Raw genomic sequence first — 24,120 nt, forward strand, 5'->3', positions numbered from 1 at the left:
CATTATACATGCTTCCCTTAGGCAGTATCATTAGAAGGCATAGCATACATCTTCACTGCTATACCCAACTCTATCTCTCCGTGAAGCCAGATAACTATAGCGTTATTTTTGTGCCACTATTCTGAGTGCATGTAAAAAATATTTGCAGGTGCAAGTGTTGCATTTTGAGGAGAAATTTATTTTGAGCGAAGAAAAGCTAAATTTGAGTGAACAAAATTCATTGCTGCCTGCAAAAACTGTATTTCAGTGTTTGCTATTATCCACACACACACACACACACACTAGCAGCCCCTCTCGCTCAGTTTTTGCATTTGCGCTCGCTCTCAACGTGTTGCTCGCGCTCTCAACGTGTTGCTCGCGCTCTCAACGTGTTGCTCGCGCTCTCAACGTGTTGCTCGCGCTCTCAACGTGTTGCTCGCGCTCTCAACATTTCTGCCCGTGCGCGCTCAGCTCTTTCTGTACACCGTTATATTTGTGCCACACAACCAGCCAATCACAGACTTGGATGCAAAAAAAAAATCTGACTGGCTGTTCTGGTCTCCAATCAGCTCAAAATGACGAAATGCAATATCCCAGAATCCATTTCGTCCAAAACTCAAACGAGGCAGTGGCGGAGGAACACAGAGTGGTGGAGTTTGAAATATTATTCTTACTGGGTCACAAAATAAACTTTTAAGATATTTTCATGCGAGAATGGTGCTGTGTAAACGTCAAATATCTGCTCAATTTATGCAAATATGTGATGTCTTGATAAGTGCTCTAATGTTTTCTGAGATGCCTGTTACCCACCAGCTGACCGGGTGGTCACTCGGGTTAAATGTAATATATAAGGCTGAACTGACAAAAATAAAAATAAAAAAATAAATCACAGACTACACCACCAGGTATTACAGGAAAAACCATAAAGCCTTTGAACTAAAACAAACGCTGTTGTGACAGTGATGTACACTGTCTTGTTGGTATATATGTATTTGTTTCCCTCTCACCACATATCCAAACCGATATCATGAGCAGCAGCTTTAACAGCTGTGGCTCCAGCAAACATCAGCTGATCCTAGAAAGTAATATAAAATAAATTCTAACAGCTCATCAAGCTTGAACGTGCTACTGTTGTTTAGCGCGACATCCGCTGATTTCGTCTTTCTGGCGCAAAGTGGGCGATAAACAAACAAGAGAGACGATCAGCTGATCATTAAGCAGTTTCATGATTGAAGTAGCAACAGGAGAGAGAGGGGAGAGAATGAGAGAAGAAGAGACAGCTGTGCAGCGTAAACACAGAATAACTCCAGCTTTGTGTCTTTTTCATTCTCGCTGAAGTACGTGACAAATCACGTTCCTTTTCCCCTCAATACAGATGTATTGTAATTGGTCCAGCCCAGAGCTGATCATGACCAATTGGCTAATCCACCACCTTTCATTGTTTATACCGTTAGAAAAACAAACAAACAAACATAAAAATGAAAAATCACCATCGGCCCACCGCCAAATGTCCAGTATGCCCAATGGCCAGTCCAGCTATGCGATCAGCTGGTGGGTAACAGGCATCTCAGAAAACGTTAACTTATGCAAATATGTGATGTCTTGATAAATCAAGCAGATATTTGAAGTTTACACAGCATCATTCTCGCATGAAAATATCTTAAAAGTTTATTTTGTGACCCAGACAGAGTAATATTTCAAACTCCACCACGCTGTGTTCCTCCGCCACTGCCTCGTTTGATTTTTGGACGAAATGGATTCTGGGATATTGCATTTCATCATTTTGAGCTGATTGGAGACCAAAACAGCCAATCAGATTTTTTTGCATCCAAGTCTGTGATTGGCTGGTTTTGTGGCACAAATATAACGGTGTACAGAAAGAGTTGAACGCGCACAGGCAGAAATGTTGAGAGCGCGAGCAACACATTGCGAGCGAGCGCAAATGCAAAAACTGAGCGAGAGGGGCTGCTATTGTGTGTGTGTGTGCGGATAAATGCAACACTTGCACCTGCAATTTTTTTTTTACGTGCGCTCAGAATAGTGGCACAAAAATAACGCCACAGATAACACACACCAATTAGTTAACCTCTTGACCTCTAACTTTCTGCTTCTAAATTCAGATCAAATAGAGTTCAGTGTACTCAGCTCTGAAAATATGGTGTCTAACCAGATGCCATTATCTTCTTCTCCGGTAACACTGAGGAATCTTGGAGTCATTTTTGAACAAGATATGTACTTCAATGGGCAGATTAAACAAATATATTTCAGGATGCAGGATGTGGGAGAGAGAGATGGATAGGCTGTTATTTAGGAAGTTGCTGTGTGTGCCAAAGATGGGCCAATAAACTACCCTTGTTCTCTGTTAAGTCAGAGTGCTGTCTGCTGTTATCCTCACCAGACCTCTCTGCGTAACTGTGGTGTCAGAAGTGAATTAAAGAGGAAAACACACTAAATGAGAGCAGTAAGATGTGGAAAAACCCGTGGGACAAGGAAAAGTTCCCTTCCTGACATTGAAGAAAGAGAAGGTGGAAAAACATATAAGCTAGATCCACCAACAGAAGGAGCGATGGCTGACGAGGATGATTTTGAGCCAGTGGTAAAGAACTTTCTGAACCTGATATCTTTGATGAAATTAGAGAATTCATTCAATGACCAAAAGAACAAAAACAATACTGCTTGAACAGATTAAACAGCTGAGCAATAACATACCAAAGCTGCAACATGATGTCTATTCTGAACTTCTCTATCGACCTTCTGTCCAGAGTGACATTTTTACAACAGCTGCCTCAGCTATCAGCTGTGCAGCCACCTCATGGAGCCACTGAGCACCAAGCTGAGCTCCCTCCTCCATCTCAACCACTCCGTGCACAGCCTCAACAAGAATACCAGACTTTAAGGAAGGTGAGCATCCTGAAAGTTTCTTTGTACGATTTGAACGCATAGCTAAAACACAGGGATGGCAAAGCCCTTGAGGCTTATGCTGACATGGATTAACAACAGTCTGACTCTTATGATGCTATTAAAGCTGCAGTATTATCTAATTTTAATGTGGCAGAGGAGACCTACAAATACCAGTTCCAGAGCACCAGAGGAACTGTGTGTTAGAGAAACCTTGAACTGGATAAAGGGGCTCTATAAGCGATGGACGCGACGTGACAGTCGGAGTAAAGAAGAGATTGCGGAAACCGTCATCTTAGAGCAGTTTCTTCACATGCGTCATCCAGATGTCTGCACATGGGTGAAGGAGAACAATCCAAAGACAGAAGAGGAAGCTGCAAATCTGGCTGAATGTTACCTAGCTCCCTATAGATACAGTGGGGCAAAAAAGTATTTAGTCAGCCACCGATTGTGCAAGTTCCCCCACTTAAAATGATGACAGAGGTCAGTAATTTGCACCAGAGGTACACTTCAACTGTGAGAGACAGAATGTGAAAAAAAAAATCCATGAATTCACATGGTAGGATTTGTAAAGAATTTATTCGTAAATCAGGGTGGAAAATAAGTATTTGGTCAATAACAAAAATACAACTTAATACTTTGTAACATAACCTTTGTTGGCAATAACAGAGGTCAAACGTTTACTATAGGTCTTTACCAGGTTTGCACACACAGTAGCTGGTATTTTGGCCCATTCCTCCATGCAGATCTTCTCGAGAGCAGTGATGTTTTGGGGCTGTCGCCGAGCAACACGGACTTTCAACTCCCGCCACAGATTTTCTATGGGGTTGAGGTCTGGAGACTGGCTAGGCCACTCCAGGACTTTCAAATGCTTCTTACGGAGCCACTCCTTTGTTGCCCGGGCGGTGTGTTTTGGATCATTGTCATGTTGGAAGACCCAGCCTCGTTTCATCTTCAAAGTTCTCACTGATGGAAGGAGGTTTTGGCTCAAAATCTCACGATACATGGCCCCATTCATTCTGTCCTTAACACGGATCAGTCGTCCTGTCCCCTTGGCAGAAAAACAGCCCCATAGCATGATGTTTCCACCCCCATGCTTCACAGTAGGTATGGCGTTCTTGGGATGCAACTCAGTATTCTTCTTCCTCCAAACACGACGAGTTGAGTTTATACCAAAAAGTTCTACTTTGGTTTCATCTGACCACATGACATTCTCCCAATCCTCTGCTGTATCATCCATGTGCTCTCTGGCAAACTTCAGACGGGCCTGGACATGCACTGGCTTCAGCAGCGGAACACGTCTGGCACTGTGGGATTTGATTCCCTGCCGTTGTAGTGTGTTACTGATGGTGACCTTTGTTACTTTGGTCCCAGCTCTCTGCAGGTCATTCACCAGGTCCCCCCGTGTGGTTCTGGGATCTTTGCTCACCGTTCTCATGATCATTTTGACCCCACGGGATGAGATCTTGCGTGGAGCCCCAGATCGAGGGAGATTATCAGTGGTCTTGTATGTCTTCCATTTTCTGATGATTGCTCCCACAGTTGATTTTTTCACACCAAGCTGCTTGCCTATTGTAGATTCACTCTTCCCAGTCTGGTGCAGGTCTACAATACTTTTCCTGGTGTCCTTCGAAAGCTCTTTGGTCTTGGCCATGGCGGAGTTTGGAGTCTGACTGTTTGAGGCTGTGGACAGGTGTCTTTTATACAGATGATGAGTTCAAACAGGTGCCATTCATACAGGTAACGAGTGGGGGACAGAGAAGCTTCTTACAGAAGACGTTACAGGTCTGTGAGAGCCAGAGATTTTCCTTGTTTGAGGTGACCAAATACTTATTTTCCACCCTGATTTACGAATAAATTCTTTACAAATCCTACCATGTGGATTCATGGATTTTTTTTTCACATTCTGTCTCTCACAGTTGAAGTGTACCTCTGGTGCAAATTACTGACCTCTGTCATCATTTTAAGTGGGGGAACTTGCACAATCGGTGGCTGACTAAATACTTTTTTGCCCCACTGTAACTGTGGGGAGACCAAGGTTTGTGGAGGTAAAACCTCCATGGGCAACTAGTGCTGAAAGCTTGGACCCTAGGTGTGGTAAGAAACCTATACATTGCAGTCAAAGGTACAACCTCGATTGCTATTACTGTCAGCAGCCTGGTCACAAAGCTTCTCTACGACTGTAACAGAGTAATATAACAAATGTCTTTGTCCTGGGTGTAATTAAGTAAGGTACTGCATTACTTTTACGAAAAGTGTTGTGTAGTAACTTTTTTTAACTTTACTCTTTTGGAGTAATGACACCAACACTGATCACAGCAAAGAGAGCAAATATCTCCAACATGCACAAACATTTGACCATGCAGGATGTAACTGATTTGCATGAAGGCAAGGTCTTTGATATATTCCTCAAAGTAGAGCCATTGAGAATCGATAAGGAATCGAAACAATAAGTGATATCGATTATGGAACTGGAATTGCTAAATTCTTATCCATTTCCATCCCTACCAAAGTGTTTGCTCATAGGGGGTCATGTGATTGTTGGGGTTTTCTCCATTTCCTTGTATTATTGTAGGGTCTTTACAATAAAAAGCACTTTGAGGAACTGTTGTTGTAATTTGGTGCTATATGAATAAAACTGAACTGAATTACACTACATTCTGTGTACACATGATACAGAGAAAAGGACAAAGTATTCCAAATTACACAATCAATGACAATCAATGGTGACGGGTCTGATGAATCAAAATATCAAAGTTCTGGTTCAAATTATTGTCAATATGTTTGGAGGATGTCAGGAGAGAAGTACAACGTAAGAGTCTACAGTCATCTGTAAAGCACAGTCGAGGCTTTATGGCTTAGGACTGTATTTCAACAAGTGGTGTTGGACTTTTGTCAGAACTGGTGAACTTATGAATACAGACTAGGGCGGGGCCATATCATGCCATTCACGGTAACACCGGTATAATTTTGGGCAATGATAGCAAAATGAAATATCGCGATAGATTATGGGTAAAACGCGCATGCGCAGTGCCTTTGTTTTCATACGCACATGTCGGGAAAAGCAAATCGTTGAATGAAACAGATGAACCAGAATTGGTTTGTAAAAATGCTGCAACTTCAGTGTGGAACTGGTTTGGCTTTCGTCCGTCAGATACACAACAAAGCACTATTTTTGGTAGAGCATGCTAGTGGGCTGTCGTTATTACCGTGTTCTTTGGAAAATACGGCACACTTAAAATCAATCCTTTGATTTTTCTGAAAATCGACAGTGCCCCTTATAATCCAATGGGCCTTATGTATGAACTCTGGTTGTGTTTACTGACCTCGAAACGATTTTATGTACACGGCGCTCGAAAATCTGTCAAATGTTTTAGTACGACTTTGCTAAGCTACGAACCCGCACCGCTTGATGGATTGTCGGAGCATTACAGCTATCGTAGTCAGGAGCCTGGCGGAGTGATACGTACTGTGCTTCAACATAATATTACCGTATTGTGTGTGTATAACCTCTTTTTAAGTTTTGTGGATATTATACATGGTTATGCTGAGGATATGTTGGCCAATTTCCACTGGAAATGCCTTTTGGTTAAACTGTGAGCAAGGAATTTGCATTTGCACTGTTAAATTTTTATATAACTTTAATGCACATAAAAAAAAAAAACAGCTGCTTGTTTAAGTGAAAATACATAGATGTTTTTTTTTCACTAATAAAGTTGTGGAGTTGTAAAGTATTTTATCTAGTGTCAGTTATATCGTTATCAGAAATTTTCAAATGTATATCGTGATAAATATTTTTGGTCATATCGCCCTGCTCTAATACAGACTTTGCTCCAGCATGCAATCCCATCTTAAAGACATCTGGTTATGAAAATTTAAGCCATTCCCAATGATCCCAAACATACTGCCAATGCTTTAAAAGCATACTTGAATAGAAGAAAGTCACAATGGAAGACCATCAGTCATGGTTGACCTCCCAAGATCTCACCATAACTCAAAAGTGTGGGATCATATTGACAGGGAATGGAACACAAAGTAGCCGACAACCAAAGAACAGCTTTGGAACATCCACTGAAAGTCAAAAGGAACTATTCCTGAAGAAATCACAAAGAGGGAGTTTAGACGATGTTGAAGAATAATGGTCATCATACCAAATATTGACTTCCACCTTGTTAAACTTGTACAAATGCTGATTTTGCCTTATGTACAATATTTCTGTGTATGTTTGGACACATATACATGTTTCAGTAAATTGTTAAATCCTATTTTCCTAACAAAATATAAAGTGGTTTGAACACTCAAATAGAGTAGAAAAGCACTACATAGGAAACAGTCCATTTACCAAAATATAAAGAAATCAGTGCCAGCTCATTTTATTTTGCACAGTAATGTAGCACACAGCATGTCTGTATGTGTGCATATGCATCTGTTATTCTTTTCTGCCCAGTAAAATTAGAAATGACTCGTGATGTGCAGATGATACAAACATACTTGGTTTGTCACCGTCAGTGGCAGCTGTCCCCCAGGAAGACAGAGGTGTGTTTGGAAACATCTCCTTGCCCAGCCTCTCTGCTATCTTCCGAGCAGAGATGGTGTCCTTGAAGTTCTCCCTCCAGGCCAGGGTGGCGCACAGTAGGCACAAAGTCTTACCTGTGCCTGTGGGGCTCTCCAGAACACCATTGACTTTCTGAAATAACCAGACAGATAAAGCTAAACAGAAAAACCCCACATTGTGATAGTGACAATATTGCAGTATTAGAGACTTCCAGGTATTAGACTATGCTTCTATGAGCAAACACTTGGCAGTGTGGAGGAAGATCTCCCTTTTAACAGGAAGAAATCTCTAGCAGAACCAGGTTCAGTTATCAGGGCAGTTATCTGCACAGATCAGCTGAACGGTAAGACATACACCTCGCCATGGCACAAAGCAAACTATCAGAGCAACTAGACAACCAGAATGTTCAGTGCAAAGATGGGACATTCCCCAGCAGCCTAATCTAAGGATGGTTCAGGGTCACCTGATCCAGTTCAAAGAGGATTGTTTGAAGCCCAATGTTAAAAGCAGGGAAGGCGTCTGGCTCCAGAACCCAAACTTAGAGGTAGTTCAATAATAGAAGAGCCTGGTAAATTTAGACTAAGAAGCACAAGTAAGCTTTCACTGTCAGAGCAAAATGCCCTGCTTGGGTAATATGTTATCATTCAAAAACATTCAAGATTGATTTTAAAATCAGTTCTCAACTTAACATGGGGGCTATTTCAGCTGTTTGTCAGCAGTCAAGAGCCAGAGTACACCCCAGACAGGTCACCAGAGTGCTATTTATTTTATTTATTTATTTATTCTTACATAGAAACTATACAGCAATTGTAAGGACAGACCCATGACATGAAGCCTCCTTTGTCATGTCTTTTTCCCCATCAAGTATTAAAACAGATCTGGACCATAAGCAAGTCAGTTTATCACCAATCTCTTTTATTATGGAGGCATGCTGAAAATTAGTGTCTGGTTTACGTGAAACAACACACTGAAACACATTATTGTGTGTGCTGCCTTTTGGTGCCACTGTTAAAAAGTCAGGTTCCTTTTTTGTCAGGGCTAGGTCACCCTCATACCTTTCTGATCTTTTAAACTGGTACATTCCTGCAAGATCACTGAAGTCTGCGGATCAATTGCTCCTGGCTGTCCCGAGGTCCAGATTAAAGCAAAGAGGAGATCGGGCCTTTGCTGTGACTGCTCCTAAACTGTGGAACGAACTGCCGCTTCACATCAGGACCTCCCCAACATTGGACACTTTTAAAACCCGTCTGAAAACACACTTTTATTCCTTGGCTTTTAAATCAGAATGAGTTTGTATTACTTTTATTTATCTTCTTTCTCACTCAAATCTTCTAATTTCGTGATTCTCTTTCTTAACTCTTATCATATCTCCCTATGCTTTTATTTCTTTTAATTATCTTAATTGTACAACACCTTGGTCAACAGTTGTTGTTTTAAATGTGCTATATAAATAAATTTGACTTTTGACTTTAGGTCACGTGATCCTGAATCCACCCTTAGTTATGCTTCAATAGACTTAGGCTGCTGGAAGCTTCCCATGATGCACTGTGTTTCAGCATCTCTCACCCCTTTTCACTCACTGTGATGAGTGGTGTTAGGCACTCTGCTGTTAATTATGAATCATTATTAACCTCCATCTCTCTTCCACAGCATGTCTTTATCCTGTCTTCCTTCTCTCACCCCAACCGGTCGCAGCAGATGGCCCCGCCCCTCCCTGAGCCTGGTTCTTCCGGAGGTTTCTTCCTGTTAAAAGGGAGTTTTTCCTTCCCACTGTCGCCAAAGTGCTTGCTGATAGGGGGTCATATGATTGTTGGGTTTTCTCTGTTGTATTATTGTAGGGTCTACCTTACGATATAAAGCACCTTGAGGTGACTGTTGTTGTGATTTAGTGCTGTATAAATAAAACTGAACTTGAATTAAAAACCAATATGATTGTACACTCATTTCTTCAACCAGCTGTAACTGTAGCAACACAATGGAAGAGGTTACAAAAATCCAGTGGTGCACATCACTGCAACACCAGCATTACATAGGAACGTATTCGATAAATCACACTTCATCCAGTATAGCACAGCGACATACTGCCAACATAATTTACCCCCATTTCACCAACGCTTTTTAACTCTCCGGGCAATCCATCCTGGTGATTTAGTGTGTCTTGAAAATAGAGTGTGGATTTTGAATGAAGCTAACAGTTTGAAAATAGAAGACACAGAAGATGAACAGTCATCTACATAAAATAATGTGAATTTTCATATCATATTAACGTGTTTGTCTGAAAAACTACAGAGAGTTTACTAACATTAGCTAATGGTAAATGGCCTGCATTTGTATAGCGCTTTTCTAGTCCCTAAGGACCCCAAAGCGCTTCACACTACATTCACACACTGGTGCTGGCAAGCTACATTGTAGCCGCAGCCACCCTGGGGCGCACTGACAGAGGCGAGGCTGTCAGTGCGCCACCGGGCCCTCTGACCACCACCAGTAGGCAACGGGTGAAGTGTCTTGCCCAAGCACACAACGACCGAGACTGTCCGAGCCGGGGCTCGAACCGGCAACCTTCCAATTACAAGGCGAACTCCCAACTCTTGAGCCACGATCGCCTAATGATTATGTCCTGTTGCGGATGGCGCCCTGTTAGAAAACTGTGCTTAGCTGCTATGTTGGGCAGATAACACATTTCATGCCAGCGTTCCTCAAACATAAAAGTCAAAGTATATTAAAATAAATTATTTTCCAGCATTTTGTTTTTTACCAAAGGGTAACTCCATTAACACATTCACCTGGAGGAAACCTCTTTAGCTGAATGTTGTGGATTCTGATTACAATCAGTTCCTCTAATGGTTGCAATCTTAGGGGTAAAATTCATATCAAAACACACACACCTGAAGATGATGAAAAATCTTCTGCAAGAAGAAGATGTAAAGTCTTGCTTACTCTGGACCTGCTGAAATGTCTTTTCTTGGATAAAGCTGTTTAAAATGCATTCATTTTGTGTATTTGTACAGTCCTGAAAGATATCTGTGCATTCAGCTGCACTCGATTACTTTATTTTTAAATCTGCTGCATCAGAATCCTCTTCAGTCACAGTCTTGCTGTGCATGAATGTATATGTTGAAAATAAATCAAGATGCAAAACCATTACTTTCACCTTTATTAAGGATATGTTGTCTTTCTGTCATCTTCAATGTGTTTTGAGGTTTCAAAAAGAGGTCATACATGTGCCTGGATCACTTTTCATTCCTAAGCAGATGTTTGCAGTAGTCTACACTGAATTTTAGAAAGGAACTAAGTATCCACGTGCTTTTCTTTTTTGCTTAATTCATAATGTTATGTATGAGCCGAGGTATATTGTGTGTTATAAAAGCTATCGCCAGTAGTGGGCACCACGCCATGTTATGTGTGTGTGTGTAACTTCTTCAGGTATAGGATAATAAAGAGAAGAAGACCGAATGTAAACAGCTAACGTGTGTATCTGTCTGGCTCTGTTCTATCACTAAAGAATATAGGAATGCTTGCTGTATTTTAATGCACACATTACACCACGACCTGAGTGAGAAGATCAGCCTGTATGAGTATGGCACAGAGAGCAGGAGGAAGTCGCTAAAGCAATACGTAGATGCGACTGCCACCTGAAACGCAGGCAAAGCACCACTAAACGACCTGTTCCCAAAGAGGAAACGGCGCCTATCCCGACAGACACAGCAGATATATGTCGGCAATACGCCGTTGTGCTTTCTGGGAAGCGGCGTTTTGCGCGAGCAGATGCGAGATCACTTCTGTCATGCGGCAAACGGTGAGCATGGTGGCCGCATAGCTGTGGCTACTCAGTACTGCCCTTTGCAGCTCGTTTCCATTAACAGACATACACATGTCAGTCGATTCTTACCTTCTGAAGACATTCGATCACTTTGTTCATGTATGCCTTCTGACATTCGTAGGGAGAAAAAGGGAAATTTACAGCCACTCCGCTAAGAGTCAGTGAAGGCATTCTGTCATCTGGCGTCAGTCGGCAGCAGCAAGAGTAGTTGTTCTTGTTTAGAGAGGTACTTCTTCTAGCGCTGTAGTCCCTTCTACTGTTTGACCCGTTAAAATGGCTGAACTGTGGTATAATGTACTTTTAACACTGGCTCATTTAGACTCAGTAGAAAGGAGTTCCCAACTCTTGTTGTTTCGCGCCAGCTTTCTGTTAACTTGCCCATGCGCACTGTGACGCTGACGACTGGTGCGTTCAAAGGGTCACGGAATCCTGAACACTCCAACAACAACCTTTAATTTTCTAAACCACTTTTCTCGCCTTCAATGGAAAAAGTGAGCAGGTCCGGGGAAAATGGGTAGGATAACTCATAAGGAGAAAAGCAGTGCACTGAGAATCGCAACGACTTTTTACAGTCTCCAAAGTATTGATGTCTGCCACGCTAAAACTACAACGTGCAGAAGATGGACTACAAAACGCGCGTCGATGCCGGTGTTGTACCTAAAAGTGCCGCAAAGGAAATGAGCGAGGCTTTAAAATAATCTGAAACTCATCTCCACAGTGACATCTACTGACCAATTTGGCTATCACTACATCTTTCTGTGAAACAATGATGCAGACATGCCCTGCACAATTCCAAACAAAGCTACTTATTATATCAGACTGTCAGTAATTGTGATCAGCAGATGTTTTCATACAAACAAGGGGAAAAAAATAATGAGACTGTTAAAGACAGATCTGTGACTATAGTGATCGATGTGCTTCAGCAAATTTCTCCATCTGTTAATATTCCTGCTGCTCACAATAAATCAATTTATATAGTAAAACAAACAGAGAAAAGTCTGCGATGTTCACTGTAACGACCACACTGATTTACAGCTGTTTTTGGGCTCAGACGGCTTCGTTTGTGCTCACAGCCCTGAAACTTTGAATGTGTTTGTTTGACTTTTAGGTTTTCTGGAAGTTCATGTCATCAGGTTGGTTTTACACTGTCAACCAAAGTGAGAAGCTGGCATAGCGTTAGCTTTGATTTTAATTAACTTAAAAATATACATTTAAATGAAAAGACTACATGTGTTTTCCTTCTTTATAAAAAAAAAGTTAACATTTTCATGGGATAATTCTGACCAATCGTAACAGTCCATTTCACGCACATCTTCATCCTCTGCTGAGCAGCCTCTGAACTATGCAGAAACTTTCCTGAACTTTATCTTGTGACACTGGCGTGATGTTTTACTGGGAGTCTGGAGTTTTGGTCATAGTGAACCTGCATAAGAAAAAGAACCCCACACATCTGTCGTGAAAATTGTTAAGAAATAGATCGCCTGTAATTAATGAAAGAGTTTTATTGGCGTCTCTTTTTATAGTATAAACATATTCTTTAAGTAACGGATTGTAGTGAGGATGAAGTCACTTAATGCTGCAAATTACATTTTCTGTTGAAAGCAGACAAAACTATATTTTCTCCTTAAAGCAGGTGTTCTCACACCTTCTTCATCTTTCTGCTCTTCCAGTGTCTCACCAATCTGCTGAACTCTTCATCTTCTCTCAACAATCCCCCCAAAACTTGGCCAGCATTTTTTTTTTACTTAATTTCAGAATCCACTTTTAACTAACAGACTGATTTATTTATTTATTTATTTAGGACAGTGCATGTTAATGAACATAAATGTAAAAAAAGAAAATTACATGAATGTAAACATACCAGATTATAGCCAAGGGCTAATTTCCATCTGTTGTCCTTAAGCATAAAAATAGACATAATAATTCATAAAAATTCATCATTCATTCATAATAAAAACTCCATCACCAAACTTACACATACACACCATTCTGTTCCCAAATAAAACATTAAAACTATACAACTCATACATCACACACTTGATTTGTCCATAACCAGTTTTTAACCTTTGCCTTAAACAAATTGAATGTCGAGCATTCTCTAATGGGTTGAGGAAGACTGTTCCACAGATGGCCACCCTGGACAGAAAGGACGTTCTGCCCAAATGCTGTCCGTCTGTGGGGTATAAACAAGTCTCCTCGAATTGTAGCTCGAGTGGTCCTGTCTGAGCTTTCTTTATGCCTAATGAACTGCTTGCGTGATGAAATTCACTATGATCAAAAACAAACCATAATACCAACGGCTCCGTGATGTGTGAGTGACGGCTACATAGCTACTTTGTGTAAAGGTTTACCCGTGCTGTCAAATGTATTTATACAAAACATGGATTACACACTCAGTACTTACGTTTAAACAAAACGTGGGAGTGTTGGGCCGCCACAGTGGGGGAGTTTAGGTCCAGGTTAAAGGAGCGAGAGAATCGCTCTTCTGTAACAATGTTGAATGTTTGCTATTGCGTTGATTCACTTGTCTGTACTGAATATTGTTATGTGTTATACTATGTAGTGACTTCTGTTGCCCTCTTGGCAAAGACTTTTATACAAATCGTGTAACTCACTAGTACACCAAAGTGACTACAAAGTCATCATGGAAAGAGCTTTTCTTTCAAATCCTTAGTGTTTGGGGAAAACACAAAGGCTTGACATTGTTAGTTCACTCTGCATGTCTGTGGAGTGAACAAAGTGTATAAGATGCAGATTATGAAACTCTAGCTGTAAGTTCTAGTCTATTTCATGAATACAGTTTTATTTCAGGTCTTTCATTAATATTAATATAATTAACACTACTTGGTCCCAACAGTAACTATGACTTGTGTAATATGTGTAGTAGTGCGATTACTCTCATCAATGTGTTTTAGGATGAGTGGTTTGTTTGTAAAAATGTTTCAGAGTAGTTATTATATTCCCTCATTGTCTTTCATTTTCAGAATTATATCAGGCTAGGAGCTTTATACAAGTCATGTAACGTAGAAGTACCCAGTTATTATGGTTACATACTGATATGTGGTGTCTGAAGTTACAGTGTATTTTTTAAATAGAAGAGGCTGAGGGTTGACAGGTACGGTCAAACATATTCTATGTTTTTATTGGCTCGGATTAATATGTCTTACACCTCCTACTGTAAGATTTCTGTCACCATCTTACAATACTTACAGTACATAACAATCCCATTACAAAAAACAGAGGTGACGACTGGCTGACATCTAAATCGACATCCACGACACAAGCAGGGCTTTGAGTAAAATGCCACTGTACGTCATCACTGTCCACAAAAAATAACAACAAAATTCAACACACATATTTTATTTTTATCAGTGAAATACAATAATCAGGTATTACAGTGGACAGGTTACTGTCCTCCAGCTGTGGGAAGAATGATTTTGTTTGTGTCATAGTAGTTCTCCTCTATGAGAGGGCCACCATCGGCCTCGCGCTGCTGAATCAAATGTTCGGCCTCTCTTCTGGCCCACTGCCGCATGCTGGAACACAAAAATACACCAGATATGGACGGTGAGAAAATCAGAATGAAACCTATAATTAAACAATAATTAACTCAAGTTTAGGTGTAAACATTTCATTATTCCACTTAGACCCTCATGAATTCCAGAAAGAATATTCAATTGTGATGTTTTGTCAACAGGACAACTTTCATCCGTCCATGTTAAATCAGAGTTGATGGGTACATTTTTGGATCTTTTCTTTGCATGGTGTCTTGGATCCTCCCCCACCAACCCATCCAGCTCACCACCGGGCAGTCATCAAGTAAGAGCTCACCCTCTCTCTTTACGTGAGTGTCTAGAACACACGCCGCAGATCCAGTGATACAAAAATCAATCAATCAACCTGCGACATAAATGCACAAGTCTCCTGGACAACCTAAGAACACACTCAGATTCAGACATTGTGTTTGTTATGGACAAACTCTGACAACAACAGGAACAAGAACATTTACAATAATGCTGCTCGCACCTTGCTTCAGTAGAGCCACAGTTTAAATTACTGTGTTATTAATGACAATAACTGATTGGAAAAGGGACAATTTCCTTCATGAATTTACAATTACAAACGCTGCTGTCTGCAAGCCTCATGTTATACTTTAAATCCTCTATGTGAGGCAATTCTAAAGAGTTTCGCAAATACTTTCATTCTATTTACATTTTAAAAATATTCCAACTGTAAAATTTAAGTTTCTTAATCTCAAGTCACTCTTTAAAAAAAAAAAAAAAGTGTTATTAACTTGATATTCAGTTAGCGTCTGCTGTGCTCCCAAGTATTGCTTATTAATATATTGATAAGCGTTGGTCTTCCTTGGTCTCTTGTGTTCTGAGGGCCTCTGGATGTCTGGAGCCTGGATCTTCTCCATACCTGCTTCATGCCCTGGAGGACGGGGCTGTGGCCCCCCCACACCCTCTAGCAGTCATTACATGAAGGAACCTTTTGAATAAAAGCTAGCTCATGCTCACAGGTGTACACACGGGTGCTCACACACAAACTACGAGACAAGAACACAGATGATCTAAGCAGTTGTATTTTTAACCCAAAAAAATAAATAAAAAAAATACATGAGAACAAAATACTGAGTGTATGCGGGAGGGTGTGAAAAATAACATTTTCACAAAAAGGATGTAGAAAGTGTTTTCACTCACGCTATTCCTCTGCTGCTTTGTATTACACAAACGCGACAAAGATGATGTGAACTGTTAAAAACAGACGAGCCTCGAGTACGGACGCGCTCAAAGGGGCCAGAATGGAATCAGAAAGATTTCAAAGTCCTTTCATGTAACGTGTCAGTGGCAGCTACGCCTCTAACCACAGTCCTAAGAACACAGCTGATCAGGGAGGGGATTCAAAAACAAAAATAAAATCGGCCCTTCGTGATCGCTCAAACAATTACATTTAATGACAGGAAGTTCATTCAACTGGATGTAGTGTTTTCAGGGGGAGATAAACAGAATCAACATTGTGGGGATTTCTTTACCTGGATGATTAACTATGAATCAAGCCATCATGCAAACATAAGTTTATTTCATTTTGTTTGATTACTGAAAGTTTTCCTTTTTATTCGGGCTGGTACAGTTATTGCTTGGTTAGGACATCTTAGTTTCCTCAGCAGGGCAGCATGTGGGGATTAATTGCTACACTTTAGATACTGAGGGTGGCTCATGTTCAAAGCAGCCACTCATTTTGCCCGAATTGTCGATTTTCTTACGTGAATTCCACCTTCATCTTCCTCACTCTCTTATAGGGACTGCACTTCTTCAAGGCTGATGCTAGCAACAGCCTCCTGTGAAACCCACCACAGTGGCTTGTGCATTGTTCACATTTACACACCACTTCAGAAATTTACCCACATTTGGCCAGCGGCAGGTGCCAATTTCCACCCTGGTGAGAAAATGTAAGCGGCTGGCTTAACCACGGCTCAGAAACGACGGCTCACTTTGCAGCATTCATAGTGTTCTTAATCCCAAGGTACTCTGATGAGGCCAAAATGGGGACAATTTCAAGAACTGGTGACTAGTTTGTAGAGCTGGGCCATACCGTTCACGGTAATACTGGTATAATGTCGGGCAACGATAAGAAAATGACATAGATAAATATTTTTGGTCATATCGCCCTGCTCTACTAGTTTGGAGCGTCCTCTGACCATGACGCTTTACCAAAAATAAAAAAATAAAAACATGAAAAAAAGCCAAAACAAAACACACATTTCTCAGGATAATAACTAAAAGAATGTTGTTTAAAGTGTTTGCAGATCTGAGCAGACACCAGTGGACTTTCCAAGTAGGAACTGGTACAAACTGGTAAAGAATTGCACACCACTATACTGAAATATAATCACACTTAATATATCAGTAACATACAAGTGCATACAAATGAACTTGGATATAAGTCTTGGTGGTGCCGACAATTATTGATCATACCTTTACATTGAAAGGACACCTCGCTGCCTTTAGTCTTTTTCTTGGCCATTACTGGGTCAATGGTTCGATGGGCCACAATCAAATCAGGTGTTAAGCTGATTTTATTTTTACTCTAGTAAAACTGAATTATATCCCAAGTTCAACCTATGCTGAGAGGTCAGGGTCAGCAGGGGTTTTGAAATTGTGTGCTGGGAGCCCGCCGTTGTTGGTGGTATGGTGACAGAGAATCCGTGTACACACATAACGCACACACGCGTGGTTTTAGAACACCCACATTTATCCAGTTATTTATTGCAATTCAAGTCCAATAAATAGCTTGAAATGGTACAAAGCGGTGAACTGCCAGAGGTTAAAAAAAAGGGGGAAATATCATGTACATTTCAGAATTATACAAAAACGGATTAAAAATGTAATCTGTTCTGCAACAATGGAGCTTGATCAAGCCTTGAAAGCTGGTGCTACTAATTTCTACAGCTGTTCCGACTTTTCTGGATTACTTCCCCCTGTGTCTGCATTAAAGAAGTGTTGCAACACACTGTGGTACCATATGCTCGTCAGCATCAGTTGAACAGTGTTGTAATGCAGAAAGCAGTGTGATGGTACACAAATGGTGAGAAAAAGGTGATTAACAATGGAAGAGAGACAGACCATCATAACACTTATAAATGTCGGTCTGTCCTACAGAGAAACTGAAAAGAAAGTCAAGGTGTCAGTGAGTCCAGTTTCCTTCACCATCCAAAGGCTCAGAAACAAACTGACAGGAAGAGGTCTGCAGACCCAAAGACACGACTCAATCAGAGGACAAGTTAACAGCTGTGTGATAGGCGGCTCACAGGACAACAGCTTCAAGCAGCTTAATAGTGGTCGTAGTATGAAAGTCTCAGTTTCAGCTGTGAAGAGAAGACTTTGAGCTGCAGGTTTGACAGGACGAGTTGCAGCAAGAAAGCCAGACGTCAGAATAAGACAAAGAGGCTTGGCTGGGACATGAAACACCACCATTGGACTACTGAAGAAGAAGGTATTATGGGCTGATGGATCAACATTTGAAATCTTGGGTTCATCACACAGGATCTTTGCGGTGGAGTAGGTGAAGGATGGTTCCACAGTGTGTGGCATCGACTGTCAAACATGGAGGAGGAAGTGTGATGGTCTGGGGCTGTTTGCTGGATCCAGGGTCGGTGACTTGTACAGCGTGAGAGGCTCCCTGAACCAAAACAGCTACAACAGCATTCTGCAGTGCAATACATCCTACAGCAAGATAATGACCCAAAACACAAGTCCAAGCTGTGCTAGAACTATGTTGGGAAAAAAGGAAGATGGGAATATGGGAAGAACTTTCTGGAGAATATTTGATTTCCATTGTAGAAAGAATGCAGCCGGTGTGTTCAGCTGTTATATCAGGTGCTACTTTGATGAGTAAAGGTTTAGAATTTTGGTCTATAAACTGATTCCATGACTTGTTTGGTTTTTTTTTAAACTCCAATTACTTATTTGTAGCATGCTTTCATTTCAGAGTGCAATGAGACATTAAACTGAATAATTTTCAATAAAAGAAAAAAGTTGTGGTGTTCTGAAACTTTTGACGAGTAGTGTATATAATCCTATTTTAACTTAGGACAAGACATCTGACATTTTCACTCTGTCCTTTGACAAAGAACCATAGCTAAGTCTAGCCACCATATAAATGAGCTGATATGAAAAGATAAATTGAGAACTCACCCATGGTCGGGTAAATAGTGGATAAAAGTTCCTCCAATGACGAGAGCAACTGAAATGCCGAAGAAGAAGCCCACTTTCATATTCCACTCGTCCTCCACTGGATCGCTGGAGAAGCCATGGTATTCCGGATTCTGAAAAAAACCCACAAAAGGGGACCAGTTTAAGTATCCAACATGTTTTCAGTCAGTACTGGAAGGATGATACTGGCCTGTCTACACTTTCTGATATGATTTGTATGTTAACAGAACAACTAAAGTTCTTTGTTTTATTCAGGAGAATCTGACTTAAAACCGCCTTATCTGACTACATCTAGACAAGCCAGAGGAAAGTTGAACCTGAGGAATAAACTGAAGAATTTGCAAACGCTTAAATGTCCCACAGACATTTTCCTGCATTATCAGGTGACCTCTTCTGACAGGGAATAGCTTAAAGCAGCTTTTAAAATCAGTCTAATATTATGGACAGTTTTTGATATTTACACATTTGTGAAATATTAATTGTTTTTCTGATAGGCATATTCGTGTTTTATTTTAAATTAATAGCGGCCTTGTAAGATTCAATGGTTCTCACACAAAATACACTGCTTAAAAAAAACAAACAAACAGAAACAAAACGAACACCTGATCGGATCTCACGGGCAGACAAATCATTTCAGAGAACCGACTGAGCCAGAGCAGGCTAGCTGTATGTCTGCGGTAAAAATAGTATTTTTTAATCAATGAATTTTTATTTTTAATCATTGCGATACTATTGTATATTCAGAACTGGTGCGCAATTTAAACTCTCAGCGCACTTGTTGCAAAATAAACCGATCTGACCAATCAGATCGGTTTATTTGGATCTGAAGAACCGCAAAAATCGAGCCTGGTTGGGAAAAAATAAATGCCGTAAATTCGTCCAGTGAAAATACGCGGTCGGCGTGAACGGCTGCATTAATGGGGGTGTCCGAGAATAATTTAAACGCACAGAATTGAACGCGTCCGGTGTGTAAAGCCCTTTACTGTGTAAAAATAACATTAGCATGCTGTCCTCAAATCTGATCGAGCAGAACTCACCTTGACATACGGGCTGACCTCACCGTGACCAGAATGCTGGACCTCGGGGTGGAGCTCCGTCACCGCGGTTGAGCCTGTAGCACTGTTCGCTTTAGACTGGGAGACCAACCGGGCTGGTGGATTATAAAGTAACCGGGGCAAAGTCAGCCCAAACCGCGAAATTCGGGTCAACATTTTGCCACTTGTGAAGGATACTGTTAGCCCGGAACCGGAAACTACGGTTTCAACTCTTCTTCTTCTTTTTTTGTTTACGGTTACCAAAAACCGAAACGCTGCATTACCGCCACCAACTGTGATGGAGTGTGGACCGAAATGACACTCGGAAAAAAATGTCAGGCAACATTTACGTGTGTATACACAGTTCCACACATCACTAACCACCTAGCATATCTGCAAGTTCATTAATCTGCTTTAACTATTTTGTTTGCTAAGATTAAAAGAGCGCTAACACAAACTGGCTGATCCATATCATACCCCTACACGCTCCACAGCTCTCCCTGTTCTCCTCTCAGCTCTTGGTTCTTCTCCAGCTTCTCGTGTTCCTTCTTCCTGACGCTGCTGACATTCAGTACAGCTACATCTGTCACTACAGCCTCGTCCTCTGCTTGTTTTTTTGTTTTTTTAATGTTCTTTGATAAATCCCAAGATTAAAACATTTCTTCAGCTTTGATTTTGTCATGTTTTCAACAGTTTTGCATTCATGTTGCTGGACGCAGATCATCTATTTTTCAGTAAAATGCTGACTGTGTGACACTGAAAGGGGAAGAGAGTTGAAATGTAAAAATAATCATAAATGATGAAAAATAAAGGATGGAAATAACAGACAGTAGCTGCAATGACCATTTTTTATTGTTTTAAAATTCCGTTTTACTTGAGCTGTTTGTAAGTTATAACTTTAATCTTCTCAGCAGTTTGCTGATGGACCGACAAAAACAATTACGAGTAGCCTAAAGACCAGATGTATTACGTTTTTATCAGTCTGTGAGTGCCGACAGGCTACCTTTGAACTATCCATGTTCAAGCATAAAATAAGTATTAAAGGTTTATGATCCTGCAAATCTGTCATTGTCATAGGGTCCATGTACATGTTTTCAACCACTGCAAATGTGCTCCTGTATAGTCCTCCACTTGATTTCACTTCAACTCTTTTGTAAGTTACAACTTTGCTCATGTCTACAATTGGCTACAACAACAGGAAGTGAAGCCCACAGACGCGGTGGGCTGATTATTTTGCACACTCCCTCCACTGACAACACTCTCTGCAGGTAGACAGCCAATCGTAATAGCCGACAAGCTACCCCTGCTCAAACATAACATGAGCAATATAAATGATGCTGTTGCCAAAATAATTCACACACCCATCCAAATCATTGAATTCAGGTTTTCCAATCACTTCATTGGCCACAGGTGTATAAAAGCAAGGACCTAAGTCTGCAGACTGCTCCTTGTGACAGAGCAGTACCCTGTTACACGGGATGCCACCTGTGTAACAATTCCAGATCTTAAATTTCCTCATTAAAAACTCCTTAGTCAACTGATACAGGTAATATAACAGTGAAGCAACTGGGAATGACAGCAACACGGAGCTTTTCTGTAGAGTAAATGGATACACACCTGCAAACTTCGCCTGGCCTTCAGATTAGCTCAGCACATACAGAGCTTTATGGAATGGATTTCCATGGCTGAGCAGCTGCATCCAAACCTTAATGCAAACTGTCAGATGCACCTTTGTTCCAGTCAAAGGAACTCTTAATGCGTCAGTATACCAAGGCATTTTGGACAATTTCATGCTCTCACCTTTGTAGGAACAGTTTGGAGATGGCCCCTCCTGTGCCAACATGACTGTGCATCAATGTACAAATCAAAGTCAAAGACATATATGAGGGAGTTTGTTCTGGCTAGTCAAGCTCTTCCACGCCAGAGTCCTGGCCTCAACTCGACAGAACACCTTTGGGATGAATAGGCCAGGCCTTCTGGTCCAACGTCAGTGTCCGATTTCATAAATGTGCTTTCGGAAGAATGGTCAGAATTGACATAATTAAACTCTTAAACGTTGTAGAAAGCCTTCCAAGAAGAGCTGATGCTGTTACAGCTGCAACGGATGTGCTGACATCGAATTCAACCCTACTGTGTCTACAACTCAACTTTGTCATCAGATGGTGGGTGTGAAGCAGAATTTATAATCAGGCGTGAACCTCATGTGTGCATCAGTTAGACTAACTTCTTAAAATGCTTAATTGCTTTAAATGAATTAACAAAGAAGTACTAGATCCACCCAAGTAAAATTAAAATTGAGGCAGTTTTGAGAACAGGATTGTATTTCAAATTCTACACTTGGACTTTTGTAGCCTTCATGAATCAGTTCAAAACAATCATCCTCCATGCAATCAGCTGCACTGAATATTTATTTGTGTCCAATATACAATCAGTAACATTGTGTTTTAACTTTTGTTTACATAGATAACTTGAGATAAATCTTTTTAAATAAATGTACATATTGCTAGCTCACAGTCCAGTGAGTACAGTTACTTCAGATTGGTTTATTTTGATATTAAATACTGACATACAAAAGGAGGCAAAACAGAACCCCAGAATCAGAACCATACGAGCTTCTCCAACGATATCAGTCACTTCAAATTCTGTTTAAACAGAAACAGTCCTCAGAAGGTAATTCTCAAATAAGCGTTACTTTTGCATGAGTACTGTGTTTGCAGAATACCTATCCCTTAAAAAGTAAGAATAGGTAAGGTAAACCATGCTAAGAAGAAGAATGTTTTAAGATCTACTCCCAAAATTTGTAGTTGTGCCTTCATATCCCTAACAGATGGCACACAACTGAGCTGAGGTCTGGAACGTCGAGCATGTGGTCTAAGGATGGATTCATGTGACCGGGGCCAAAACCCATCCAGAGTAAGCATTTCTCCAGCTGCCCAGCTTATTGACAGTGTCATGGCCTAAAACATAAATATGTATTTTGCTTCCCTTCACCTATGTTGAGCTGGTAAAAAATAAGACCAGAATATCATCACCACCTTTTATAACCACAGCATGAGCATAACTGCTTTGACACAAACAATAACAGAAAATGATGAATGTAAGCTTTGTTAAAGTGGAGTTTATATCAGAGCTAGCACAATGCAAGCTTTGATTTCACAGGCACATATCTAATGTGATCAATAAATCTGTGAATCAACTCAAAAAAAACCAAAACAACAAAATAGGGCCAATCCTCCTGGGCGTGTCCTGACAGCTTTCAGCTGCTTTTTGATTGATTGCTGTTAGTCGCGTTCACTCTGTGAGATCTTAGTTTCCCTCCAAAAAGGACAAAAGAAGATGCGAGCTGTACATTCATAAAACACTGTCTTTGGAAAAGAGCAATGAGCAAAGTGCTAAAATTAAACATTACTCAATAAACACATTTACAGTGTGCAGTACTTACTTTACTACTGATGTAGTTTTAATTTGTGACCCCAGCACAAGGTCTCTTAATAAAAAGGCATTTGTACAAAGTAGACTGAAACCACACTGATGTTCACAGCATGGCAGCCAGTTTTTGTCCTGGGCTAACATGTTTTAAAGAGACGTCACAGCTGTTTGTTTTAACAGCGGCTTAGCAGAGGTTGGATCAGAGACAGCGGCCCCATCTCAGTTTCAACATCAGAACCTACGCCTTCATACTGTCTGCTCCAGTATAGGGTAGGTTGTGGTTATGGTGAGCTAGTCTTACAACTCCAAGATGAATTAGAAAGAACTAGAAATTGACTGGAAAACGTCTAAAGAGCAGAGACTGGACCATACGCAGCAGCTATATGTTTGTAATAAGTAAACCAGTTCATCTGGACCATAGCTACTCTATGAGGAACTACTGGCCAATAAGTATGCAGCTATGGTCGTGTTATGTGTCAAATATTGCCAAGTATGTTTTCAATTCAATATTATTTGTATGGCACCAGTTCACAACTAGTTGCCTCAAGTGAGTGTTTTAGAGGACAACCTACTTTCAACAGGAAGCAATTTCAGGCAGAAATGAGTCCTGGATGGTGTACCATGTGCTCCCGAGCACAGTGAATGTCACTGCAAATGCCTTTCTGCATGTTTGCTTTGAAGATACAAAGA

At 40.8% G+C, this 24,120-nt stretch overlaps 2 protein-coding genes across 4 annotated transcripts in view; both read right to left on the minus strand.

Annotated features, from left to right (window-relative positions):
• The window catches only part of LOC113013410 (regulator of telomere elongation helicase 1), a 46,356-nt gene extending 34,715 nt beyond the window's left edge, over window positions 1-11,641 (minus strand). For all 3 annotated transcript variants that reach the window (XM_080294432.1, XM_080294433.1, XM_026154286.2), the window contains exons 1-2: window positions 11,322-11,641; window positions 7,369-7,564 (exon numbers count right to left, since the gene is read on the minus strand). In XM_080294432.1, coding sequence (XP_080150558.1) covers window positions 7,369-7,564; window positions 11,322-11,423 — 298 coding nt within the window. In that variant the 5' untranslated portion in view covers window positions 11,424-11,641. The remainder of the gene's footprint in view (window positions 1-7,368; window positions 7,565-11,321) is intronic.
• Window positions 11,642-14,596: 2,955 nt separating this feature from the next.
• ndufb11 (NADH:ubiquinone oxidoreductase subunit B11) lies at window positions 14,597-20,555 on the minus strand. The gene is made up of 3 exons (XM_026154893.2): window positions 20,005-20,555; window positions 18,950-19,080; window positions 14,597-14,788 (listed from the first exon to the last, which is right to left on the minus strand). Exons 1-3 carry the CDS (start codon window positions 20,176-20,178, stop codon window positions 14,659-14,661), a joined length of 435 nt encoding a protein of 144 aa, XP_026010678.1. The 5' UTR covers window positions 20,179-20,555; the 3' UTR covers window positions 14,597-14,658.
• Between the last annotated feature and the right edge of the window lie 3,565 nt (window positions 20,556-24,120).

This window comes from Astatotilapia calliptera, chromosome 20, assembly GCF_964374335.1.
Source record: "Astatotilapia calliptera chromosome 20, fAstCal68.1, whole genome shotgun sequence".
Classification (NCBI taxonomy): Eukaryota; Metazoa; Chordata; class Actinopteri; order Cichliformes; family Cichlidae; genus Astatotilapia; species Astatotilapia calliptera.

Coding starts and splice junctions, on each gene's coding strand:
- ndufb11 (XM_026154893.2), bottom strand. CDS start 20,178: ATGTTGACCCGAATTTCGCGGTTTGGGCTGACTTTGCCCCGGTTACTT. Junction 19,081..20,004: donor AGGTCAGCCCGTATGTCAAG/GTGAGTTCTGCT, acceptor GGTTTTTTTCAG/AATCCGGAATACCATGGCTT. Junction 14,789..18,949: donor CACTATTTACCCGACCATGG/GTGAGTTCTCAA, acceptor TTTGTGTTCCAG/CATGCGGCAGTGGGCCAGAA.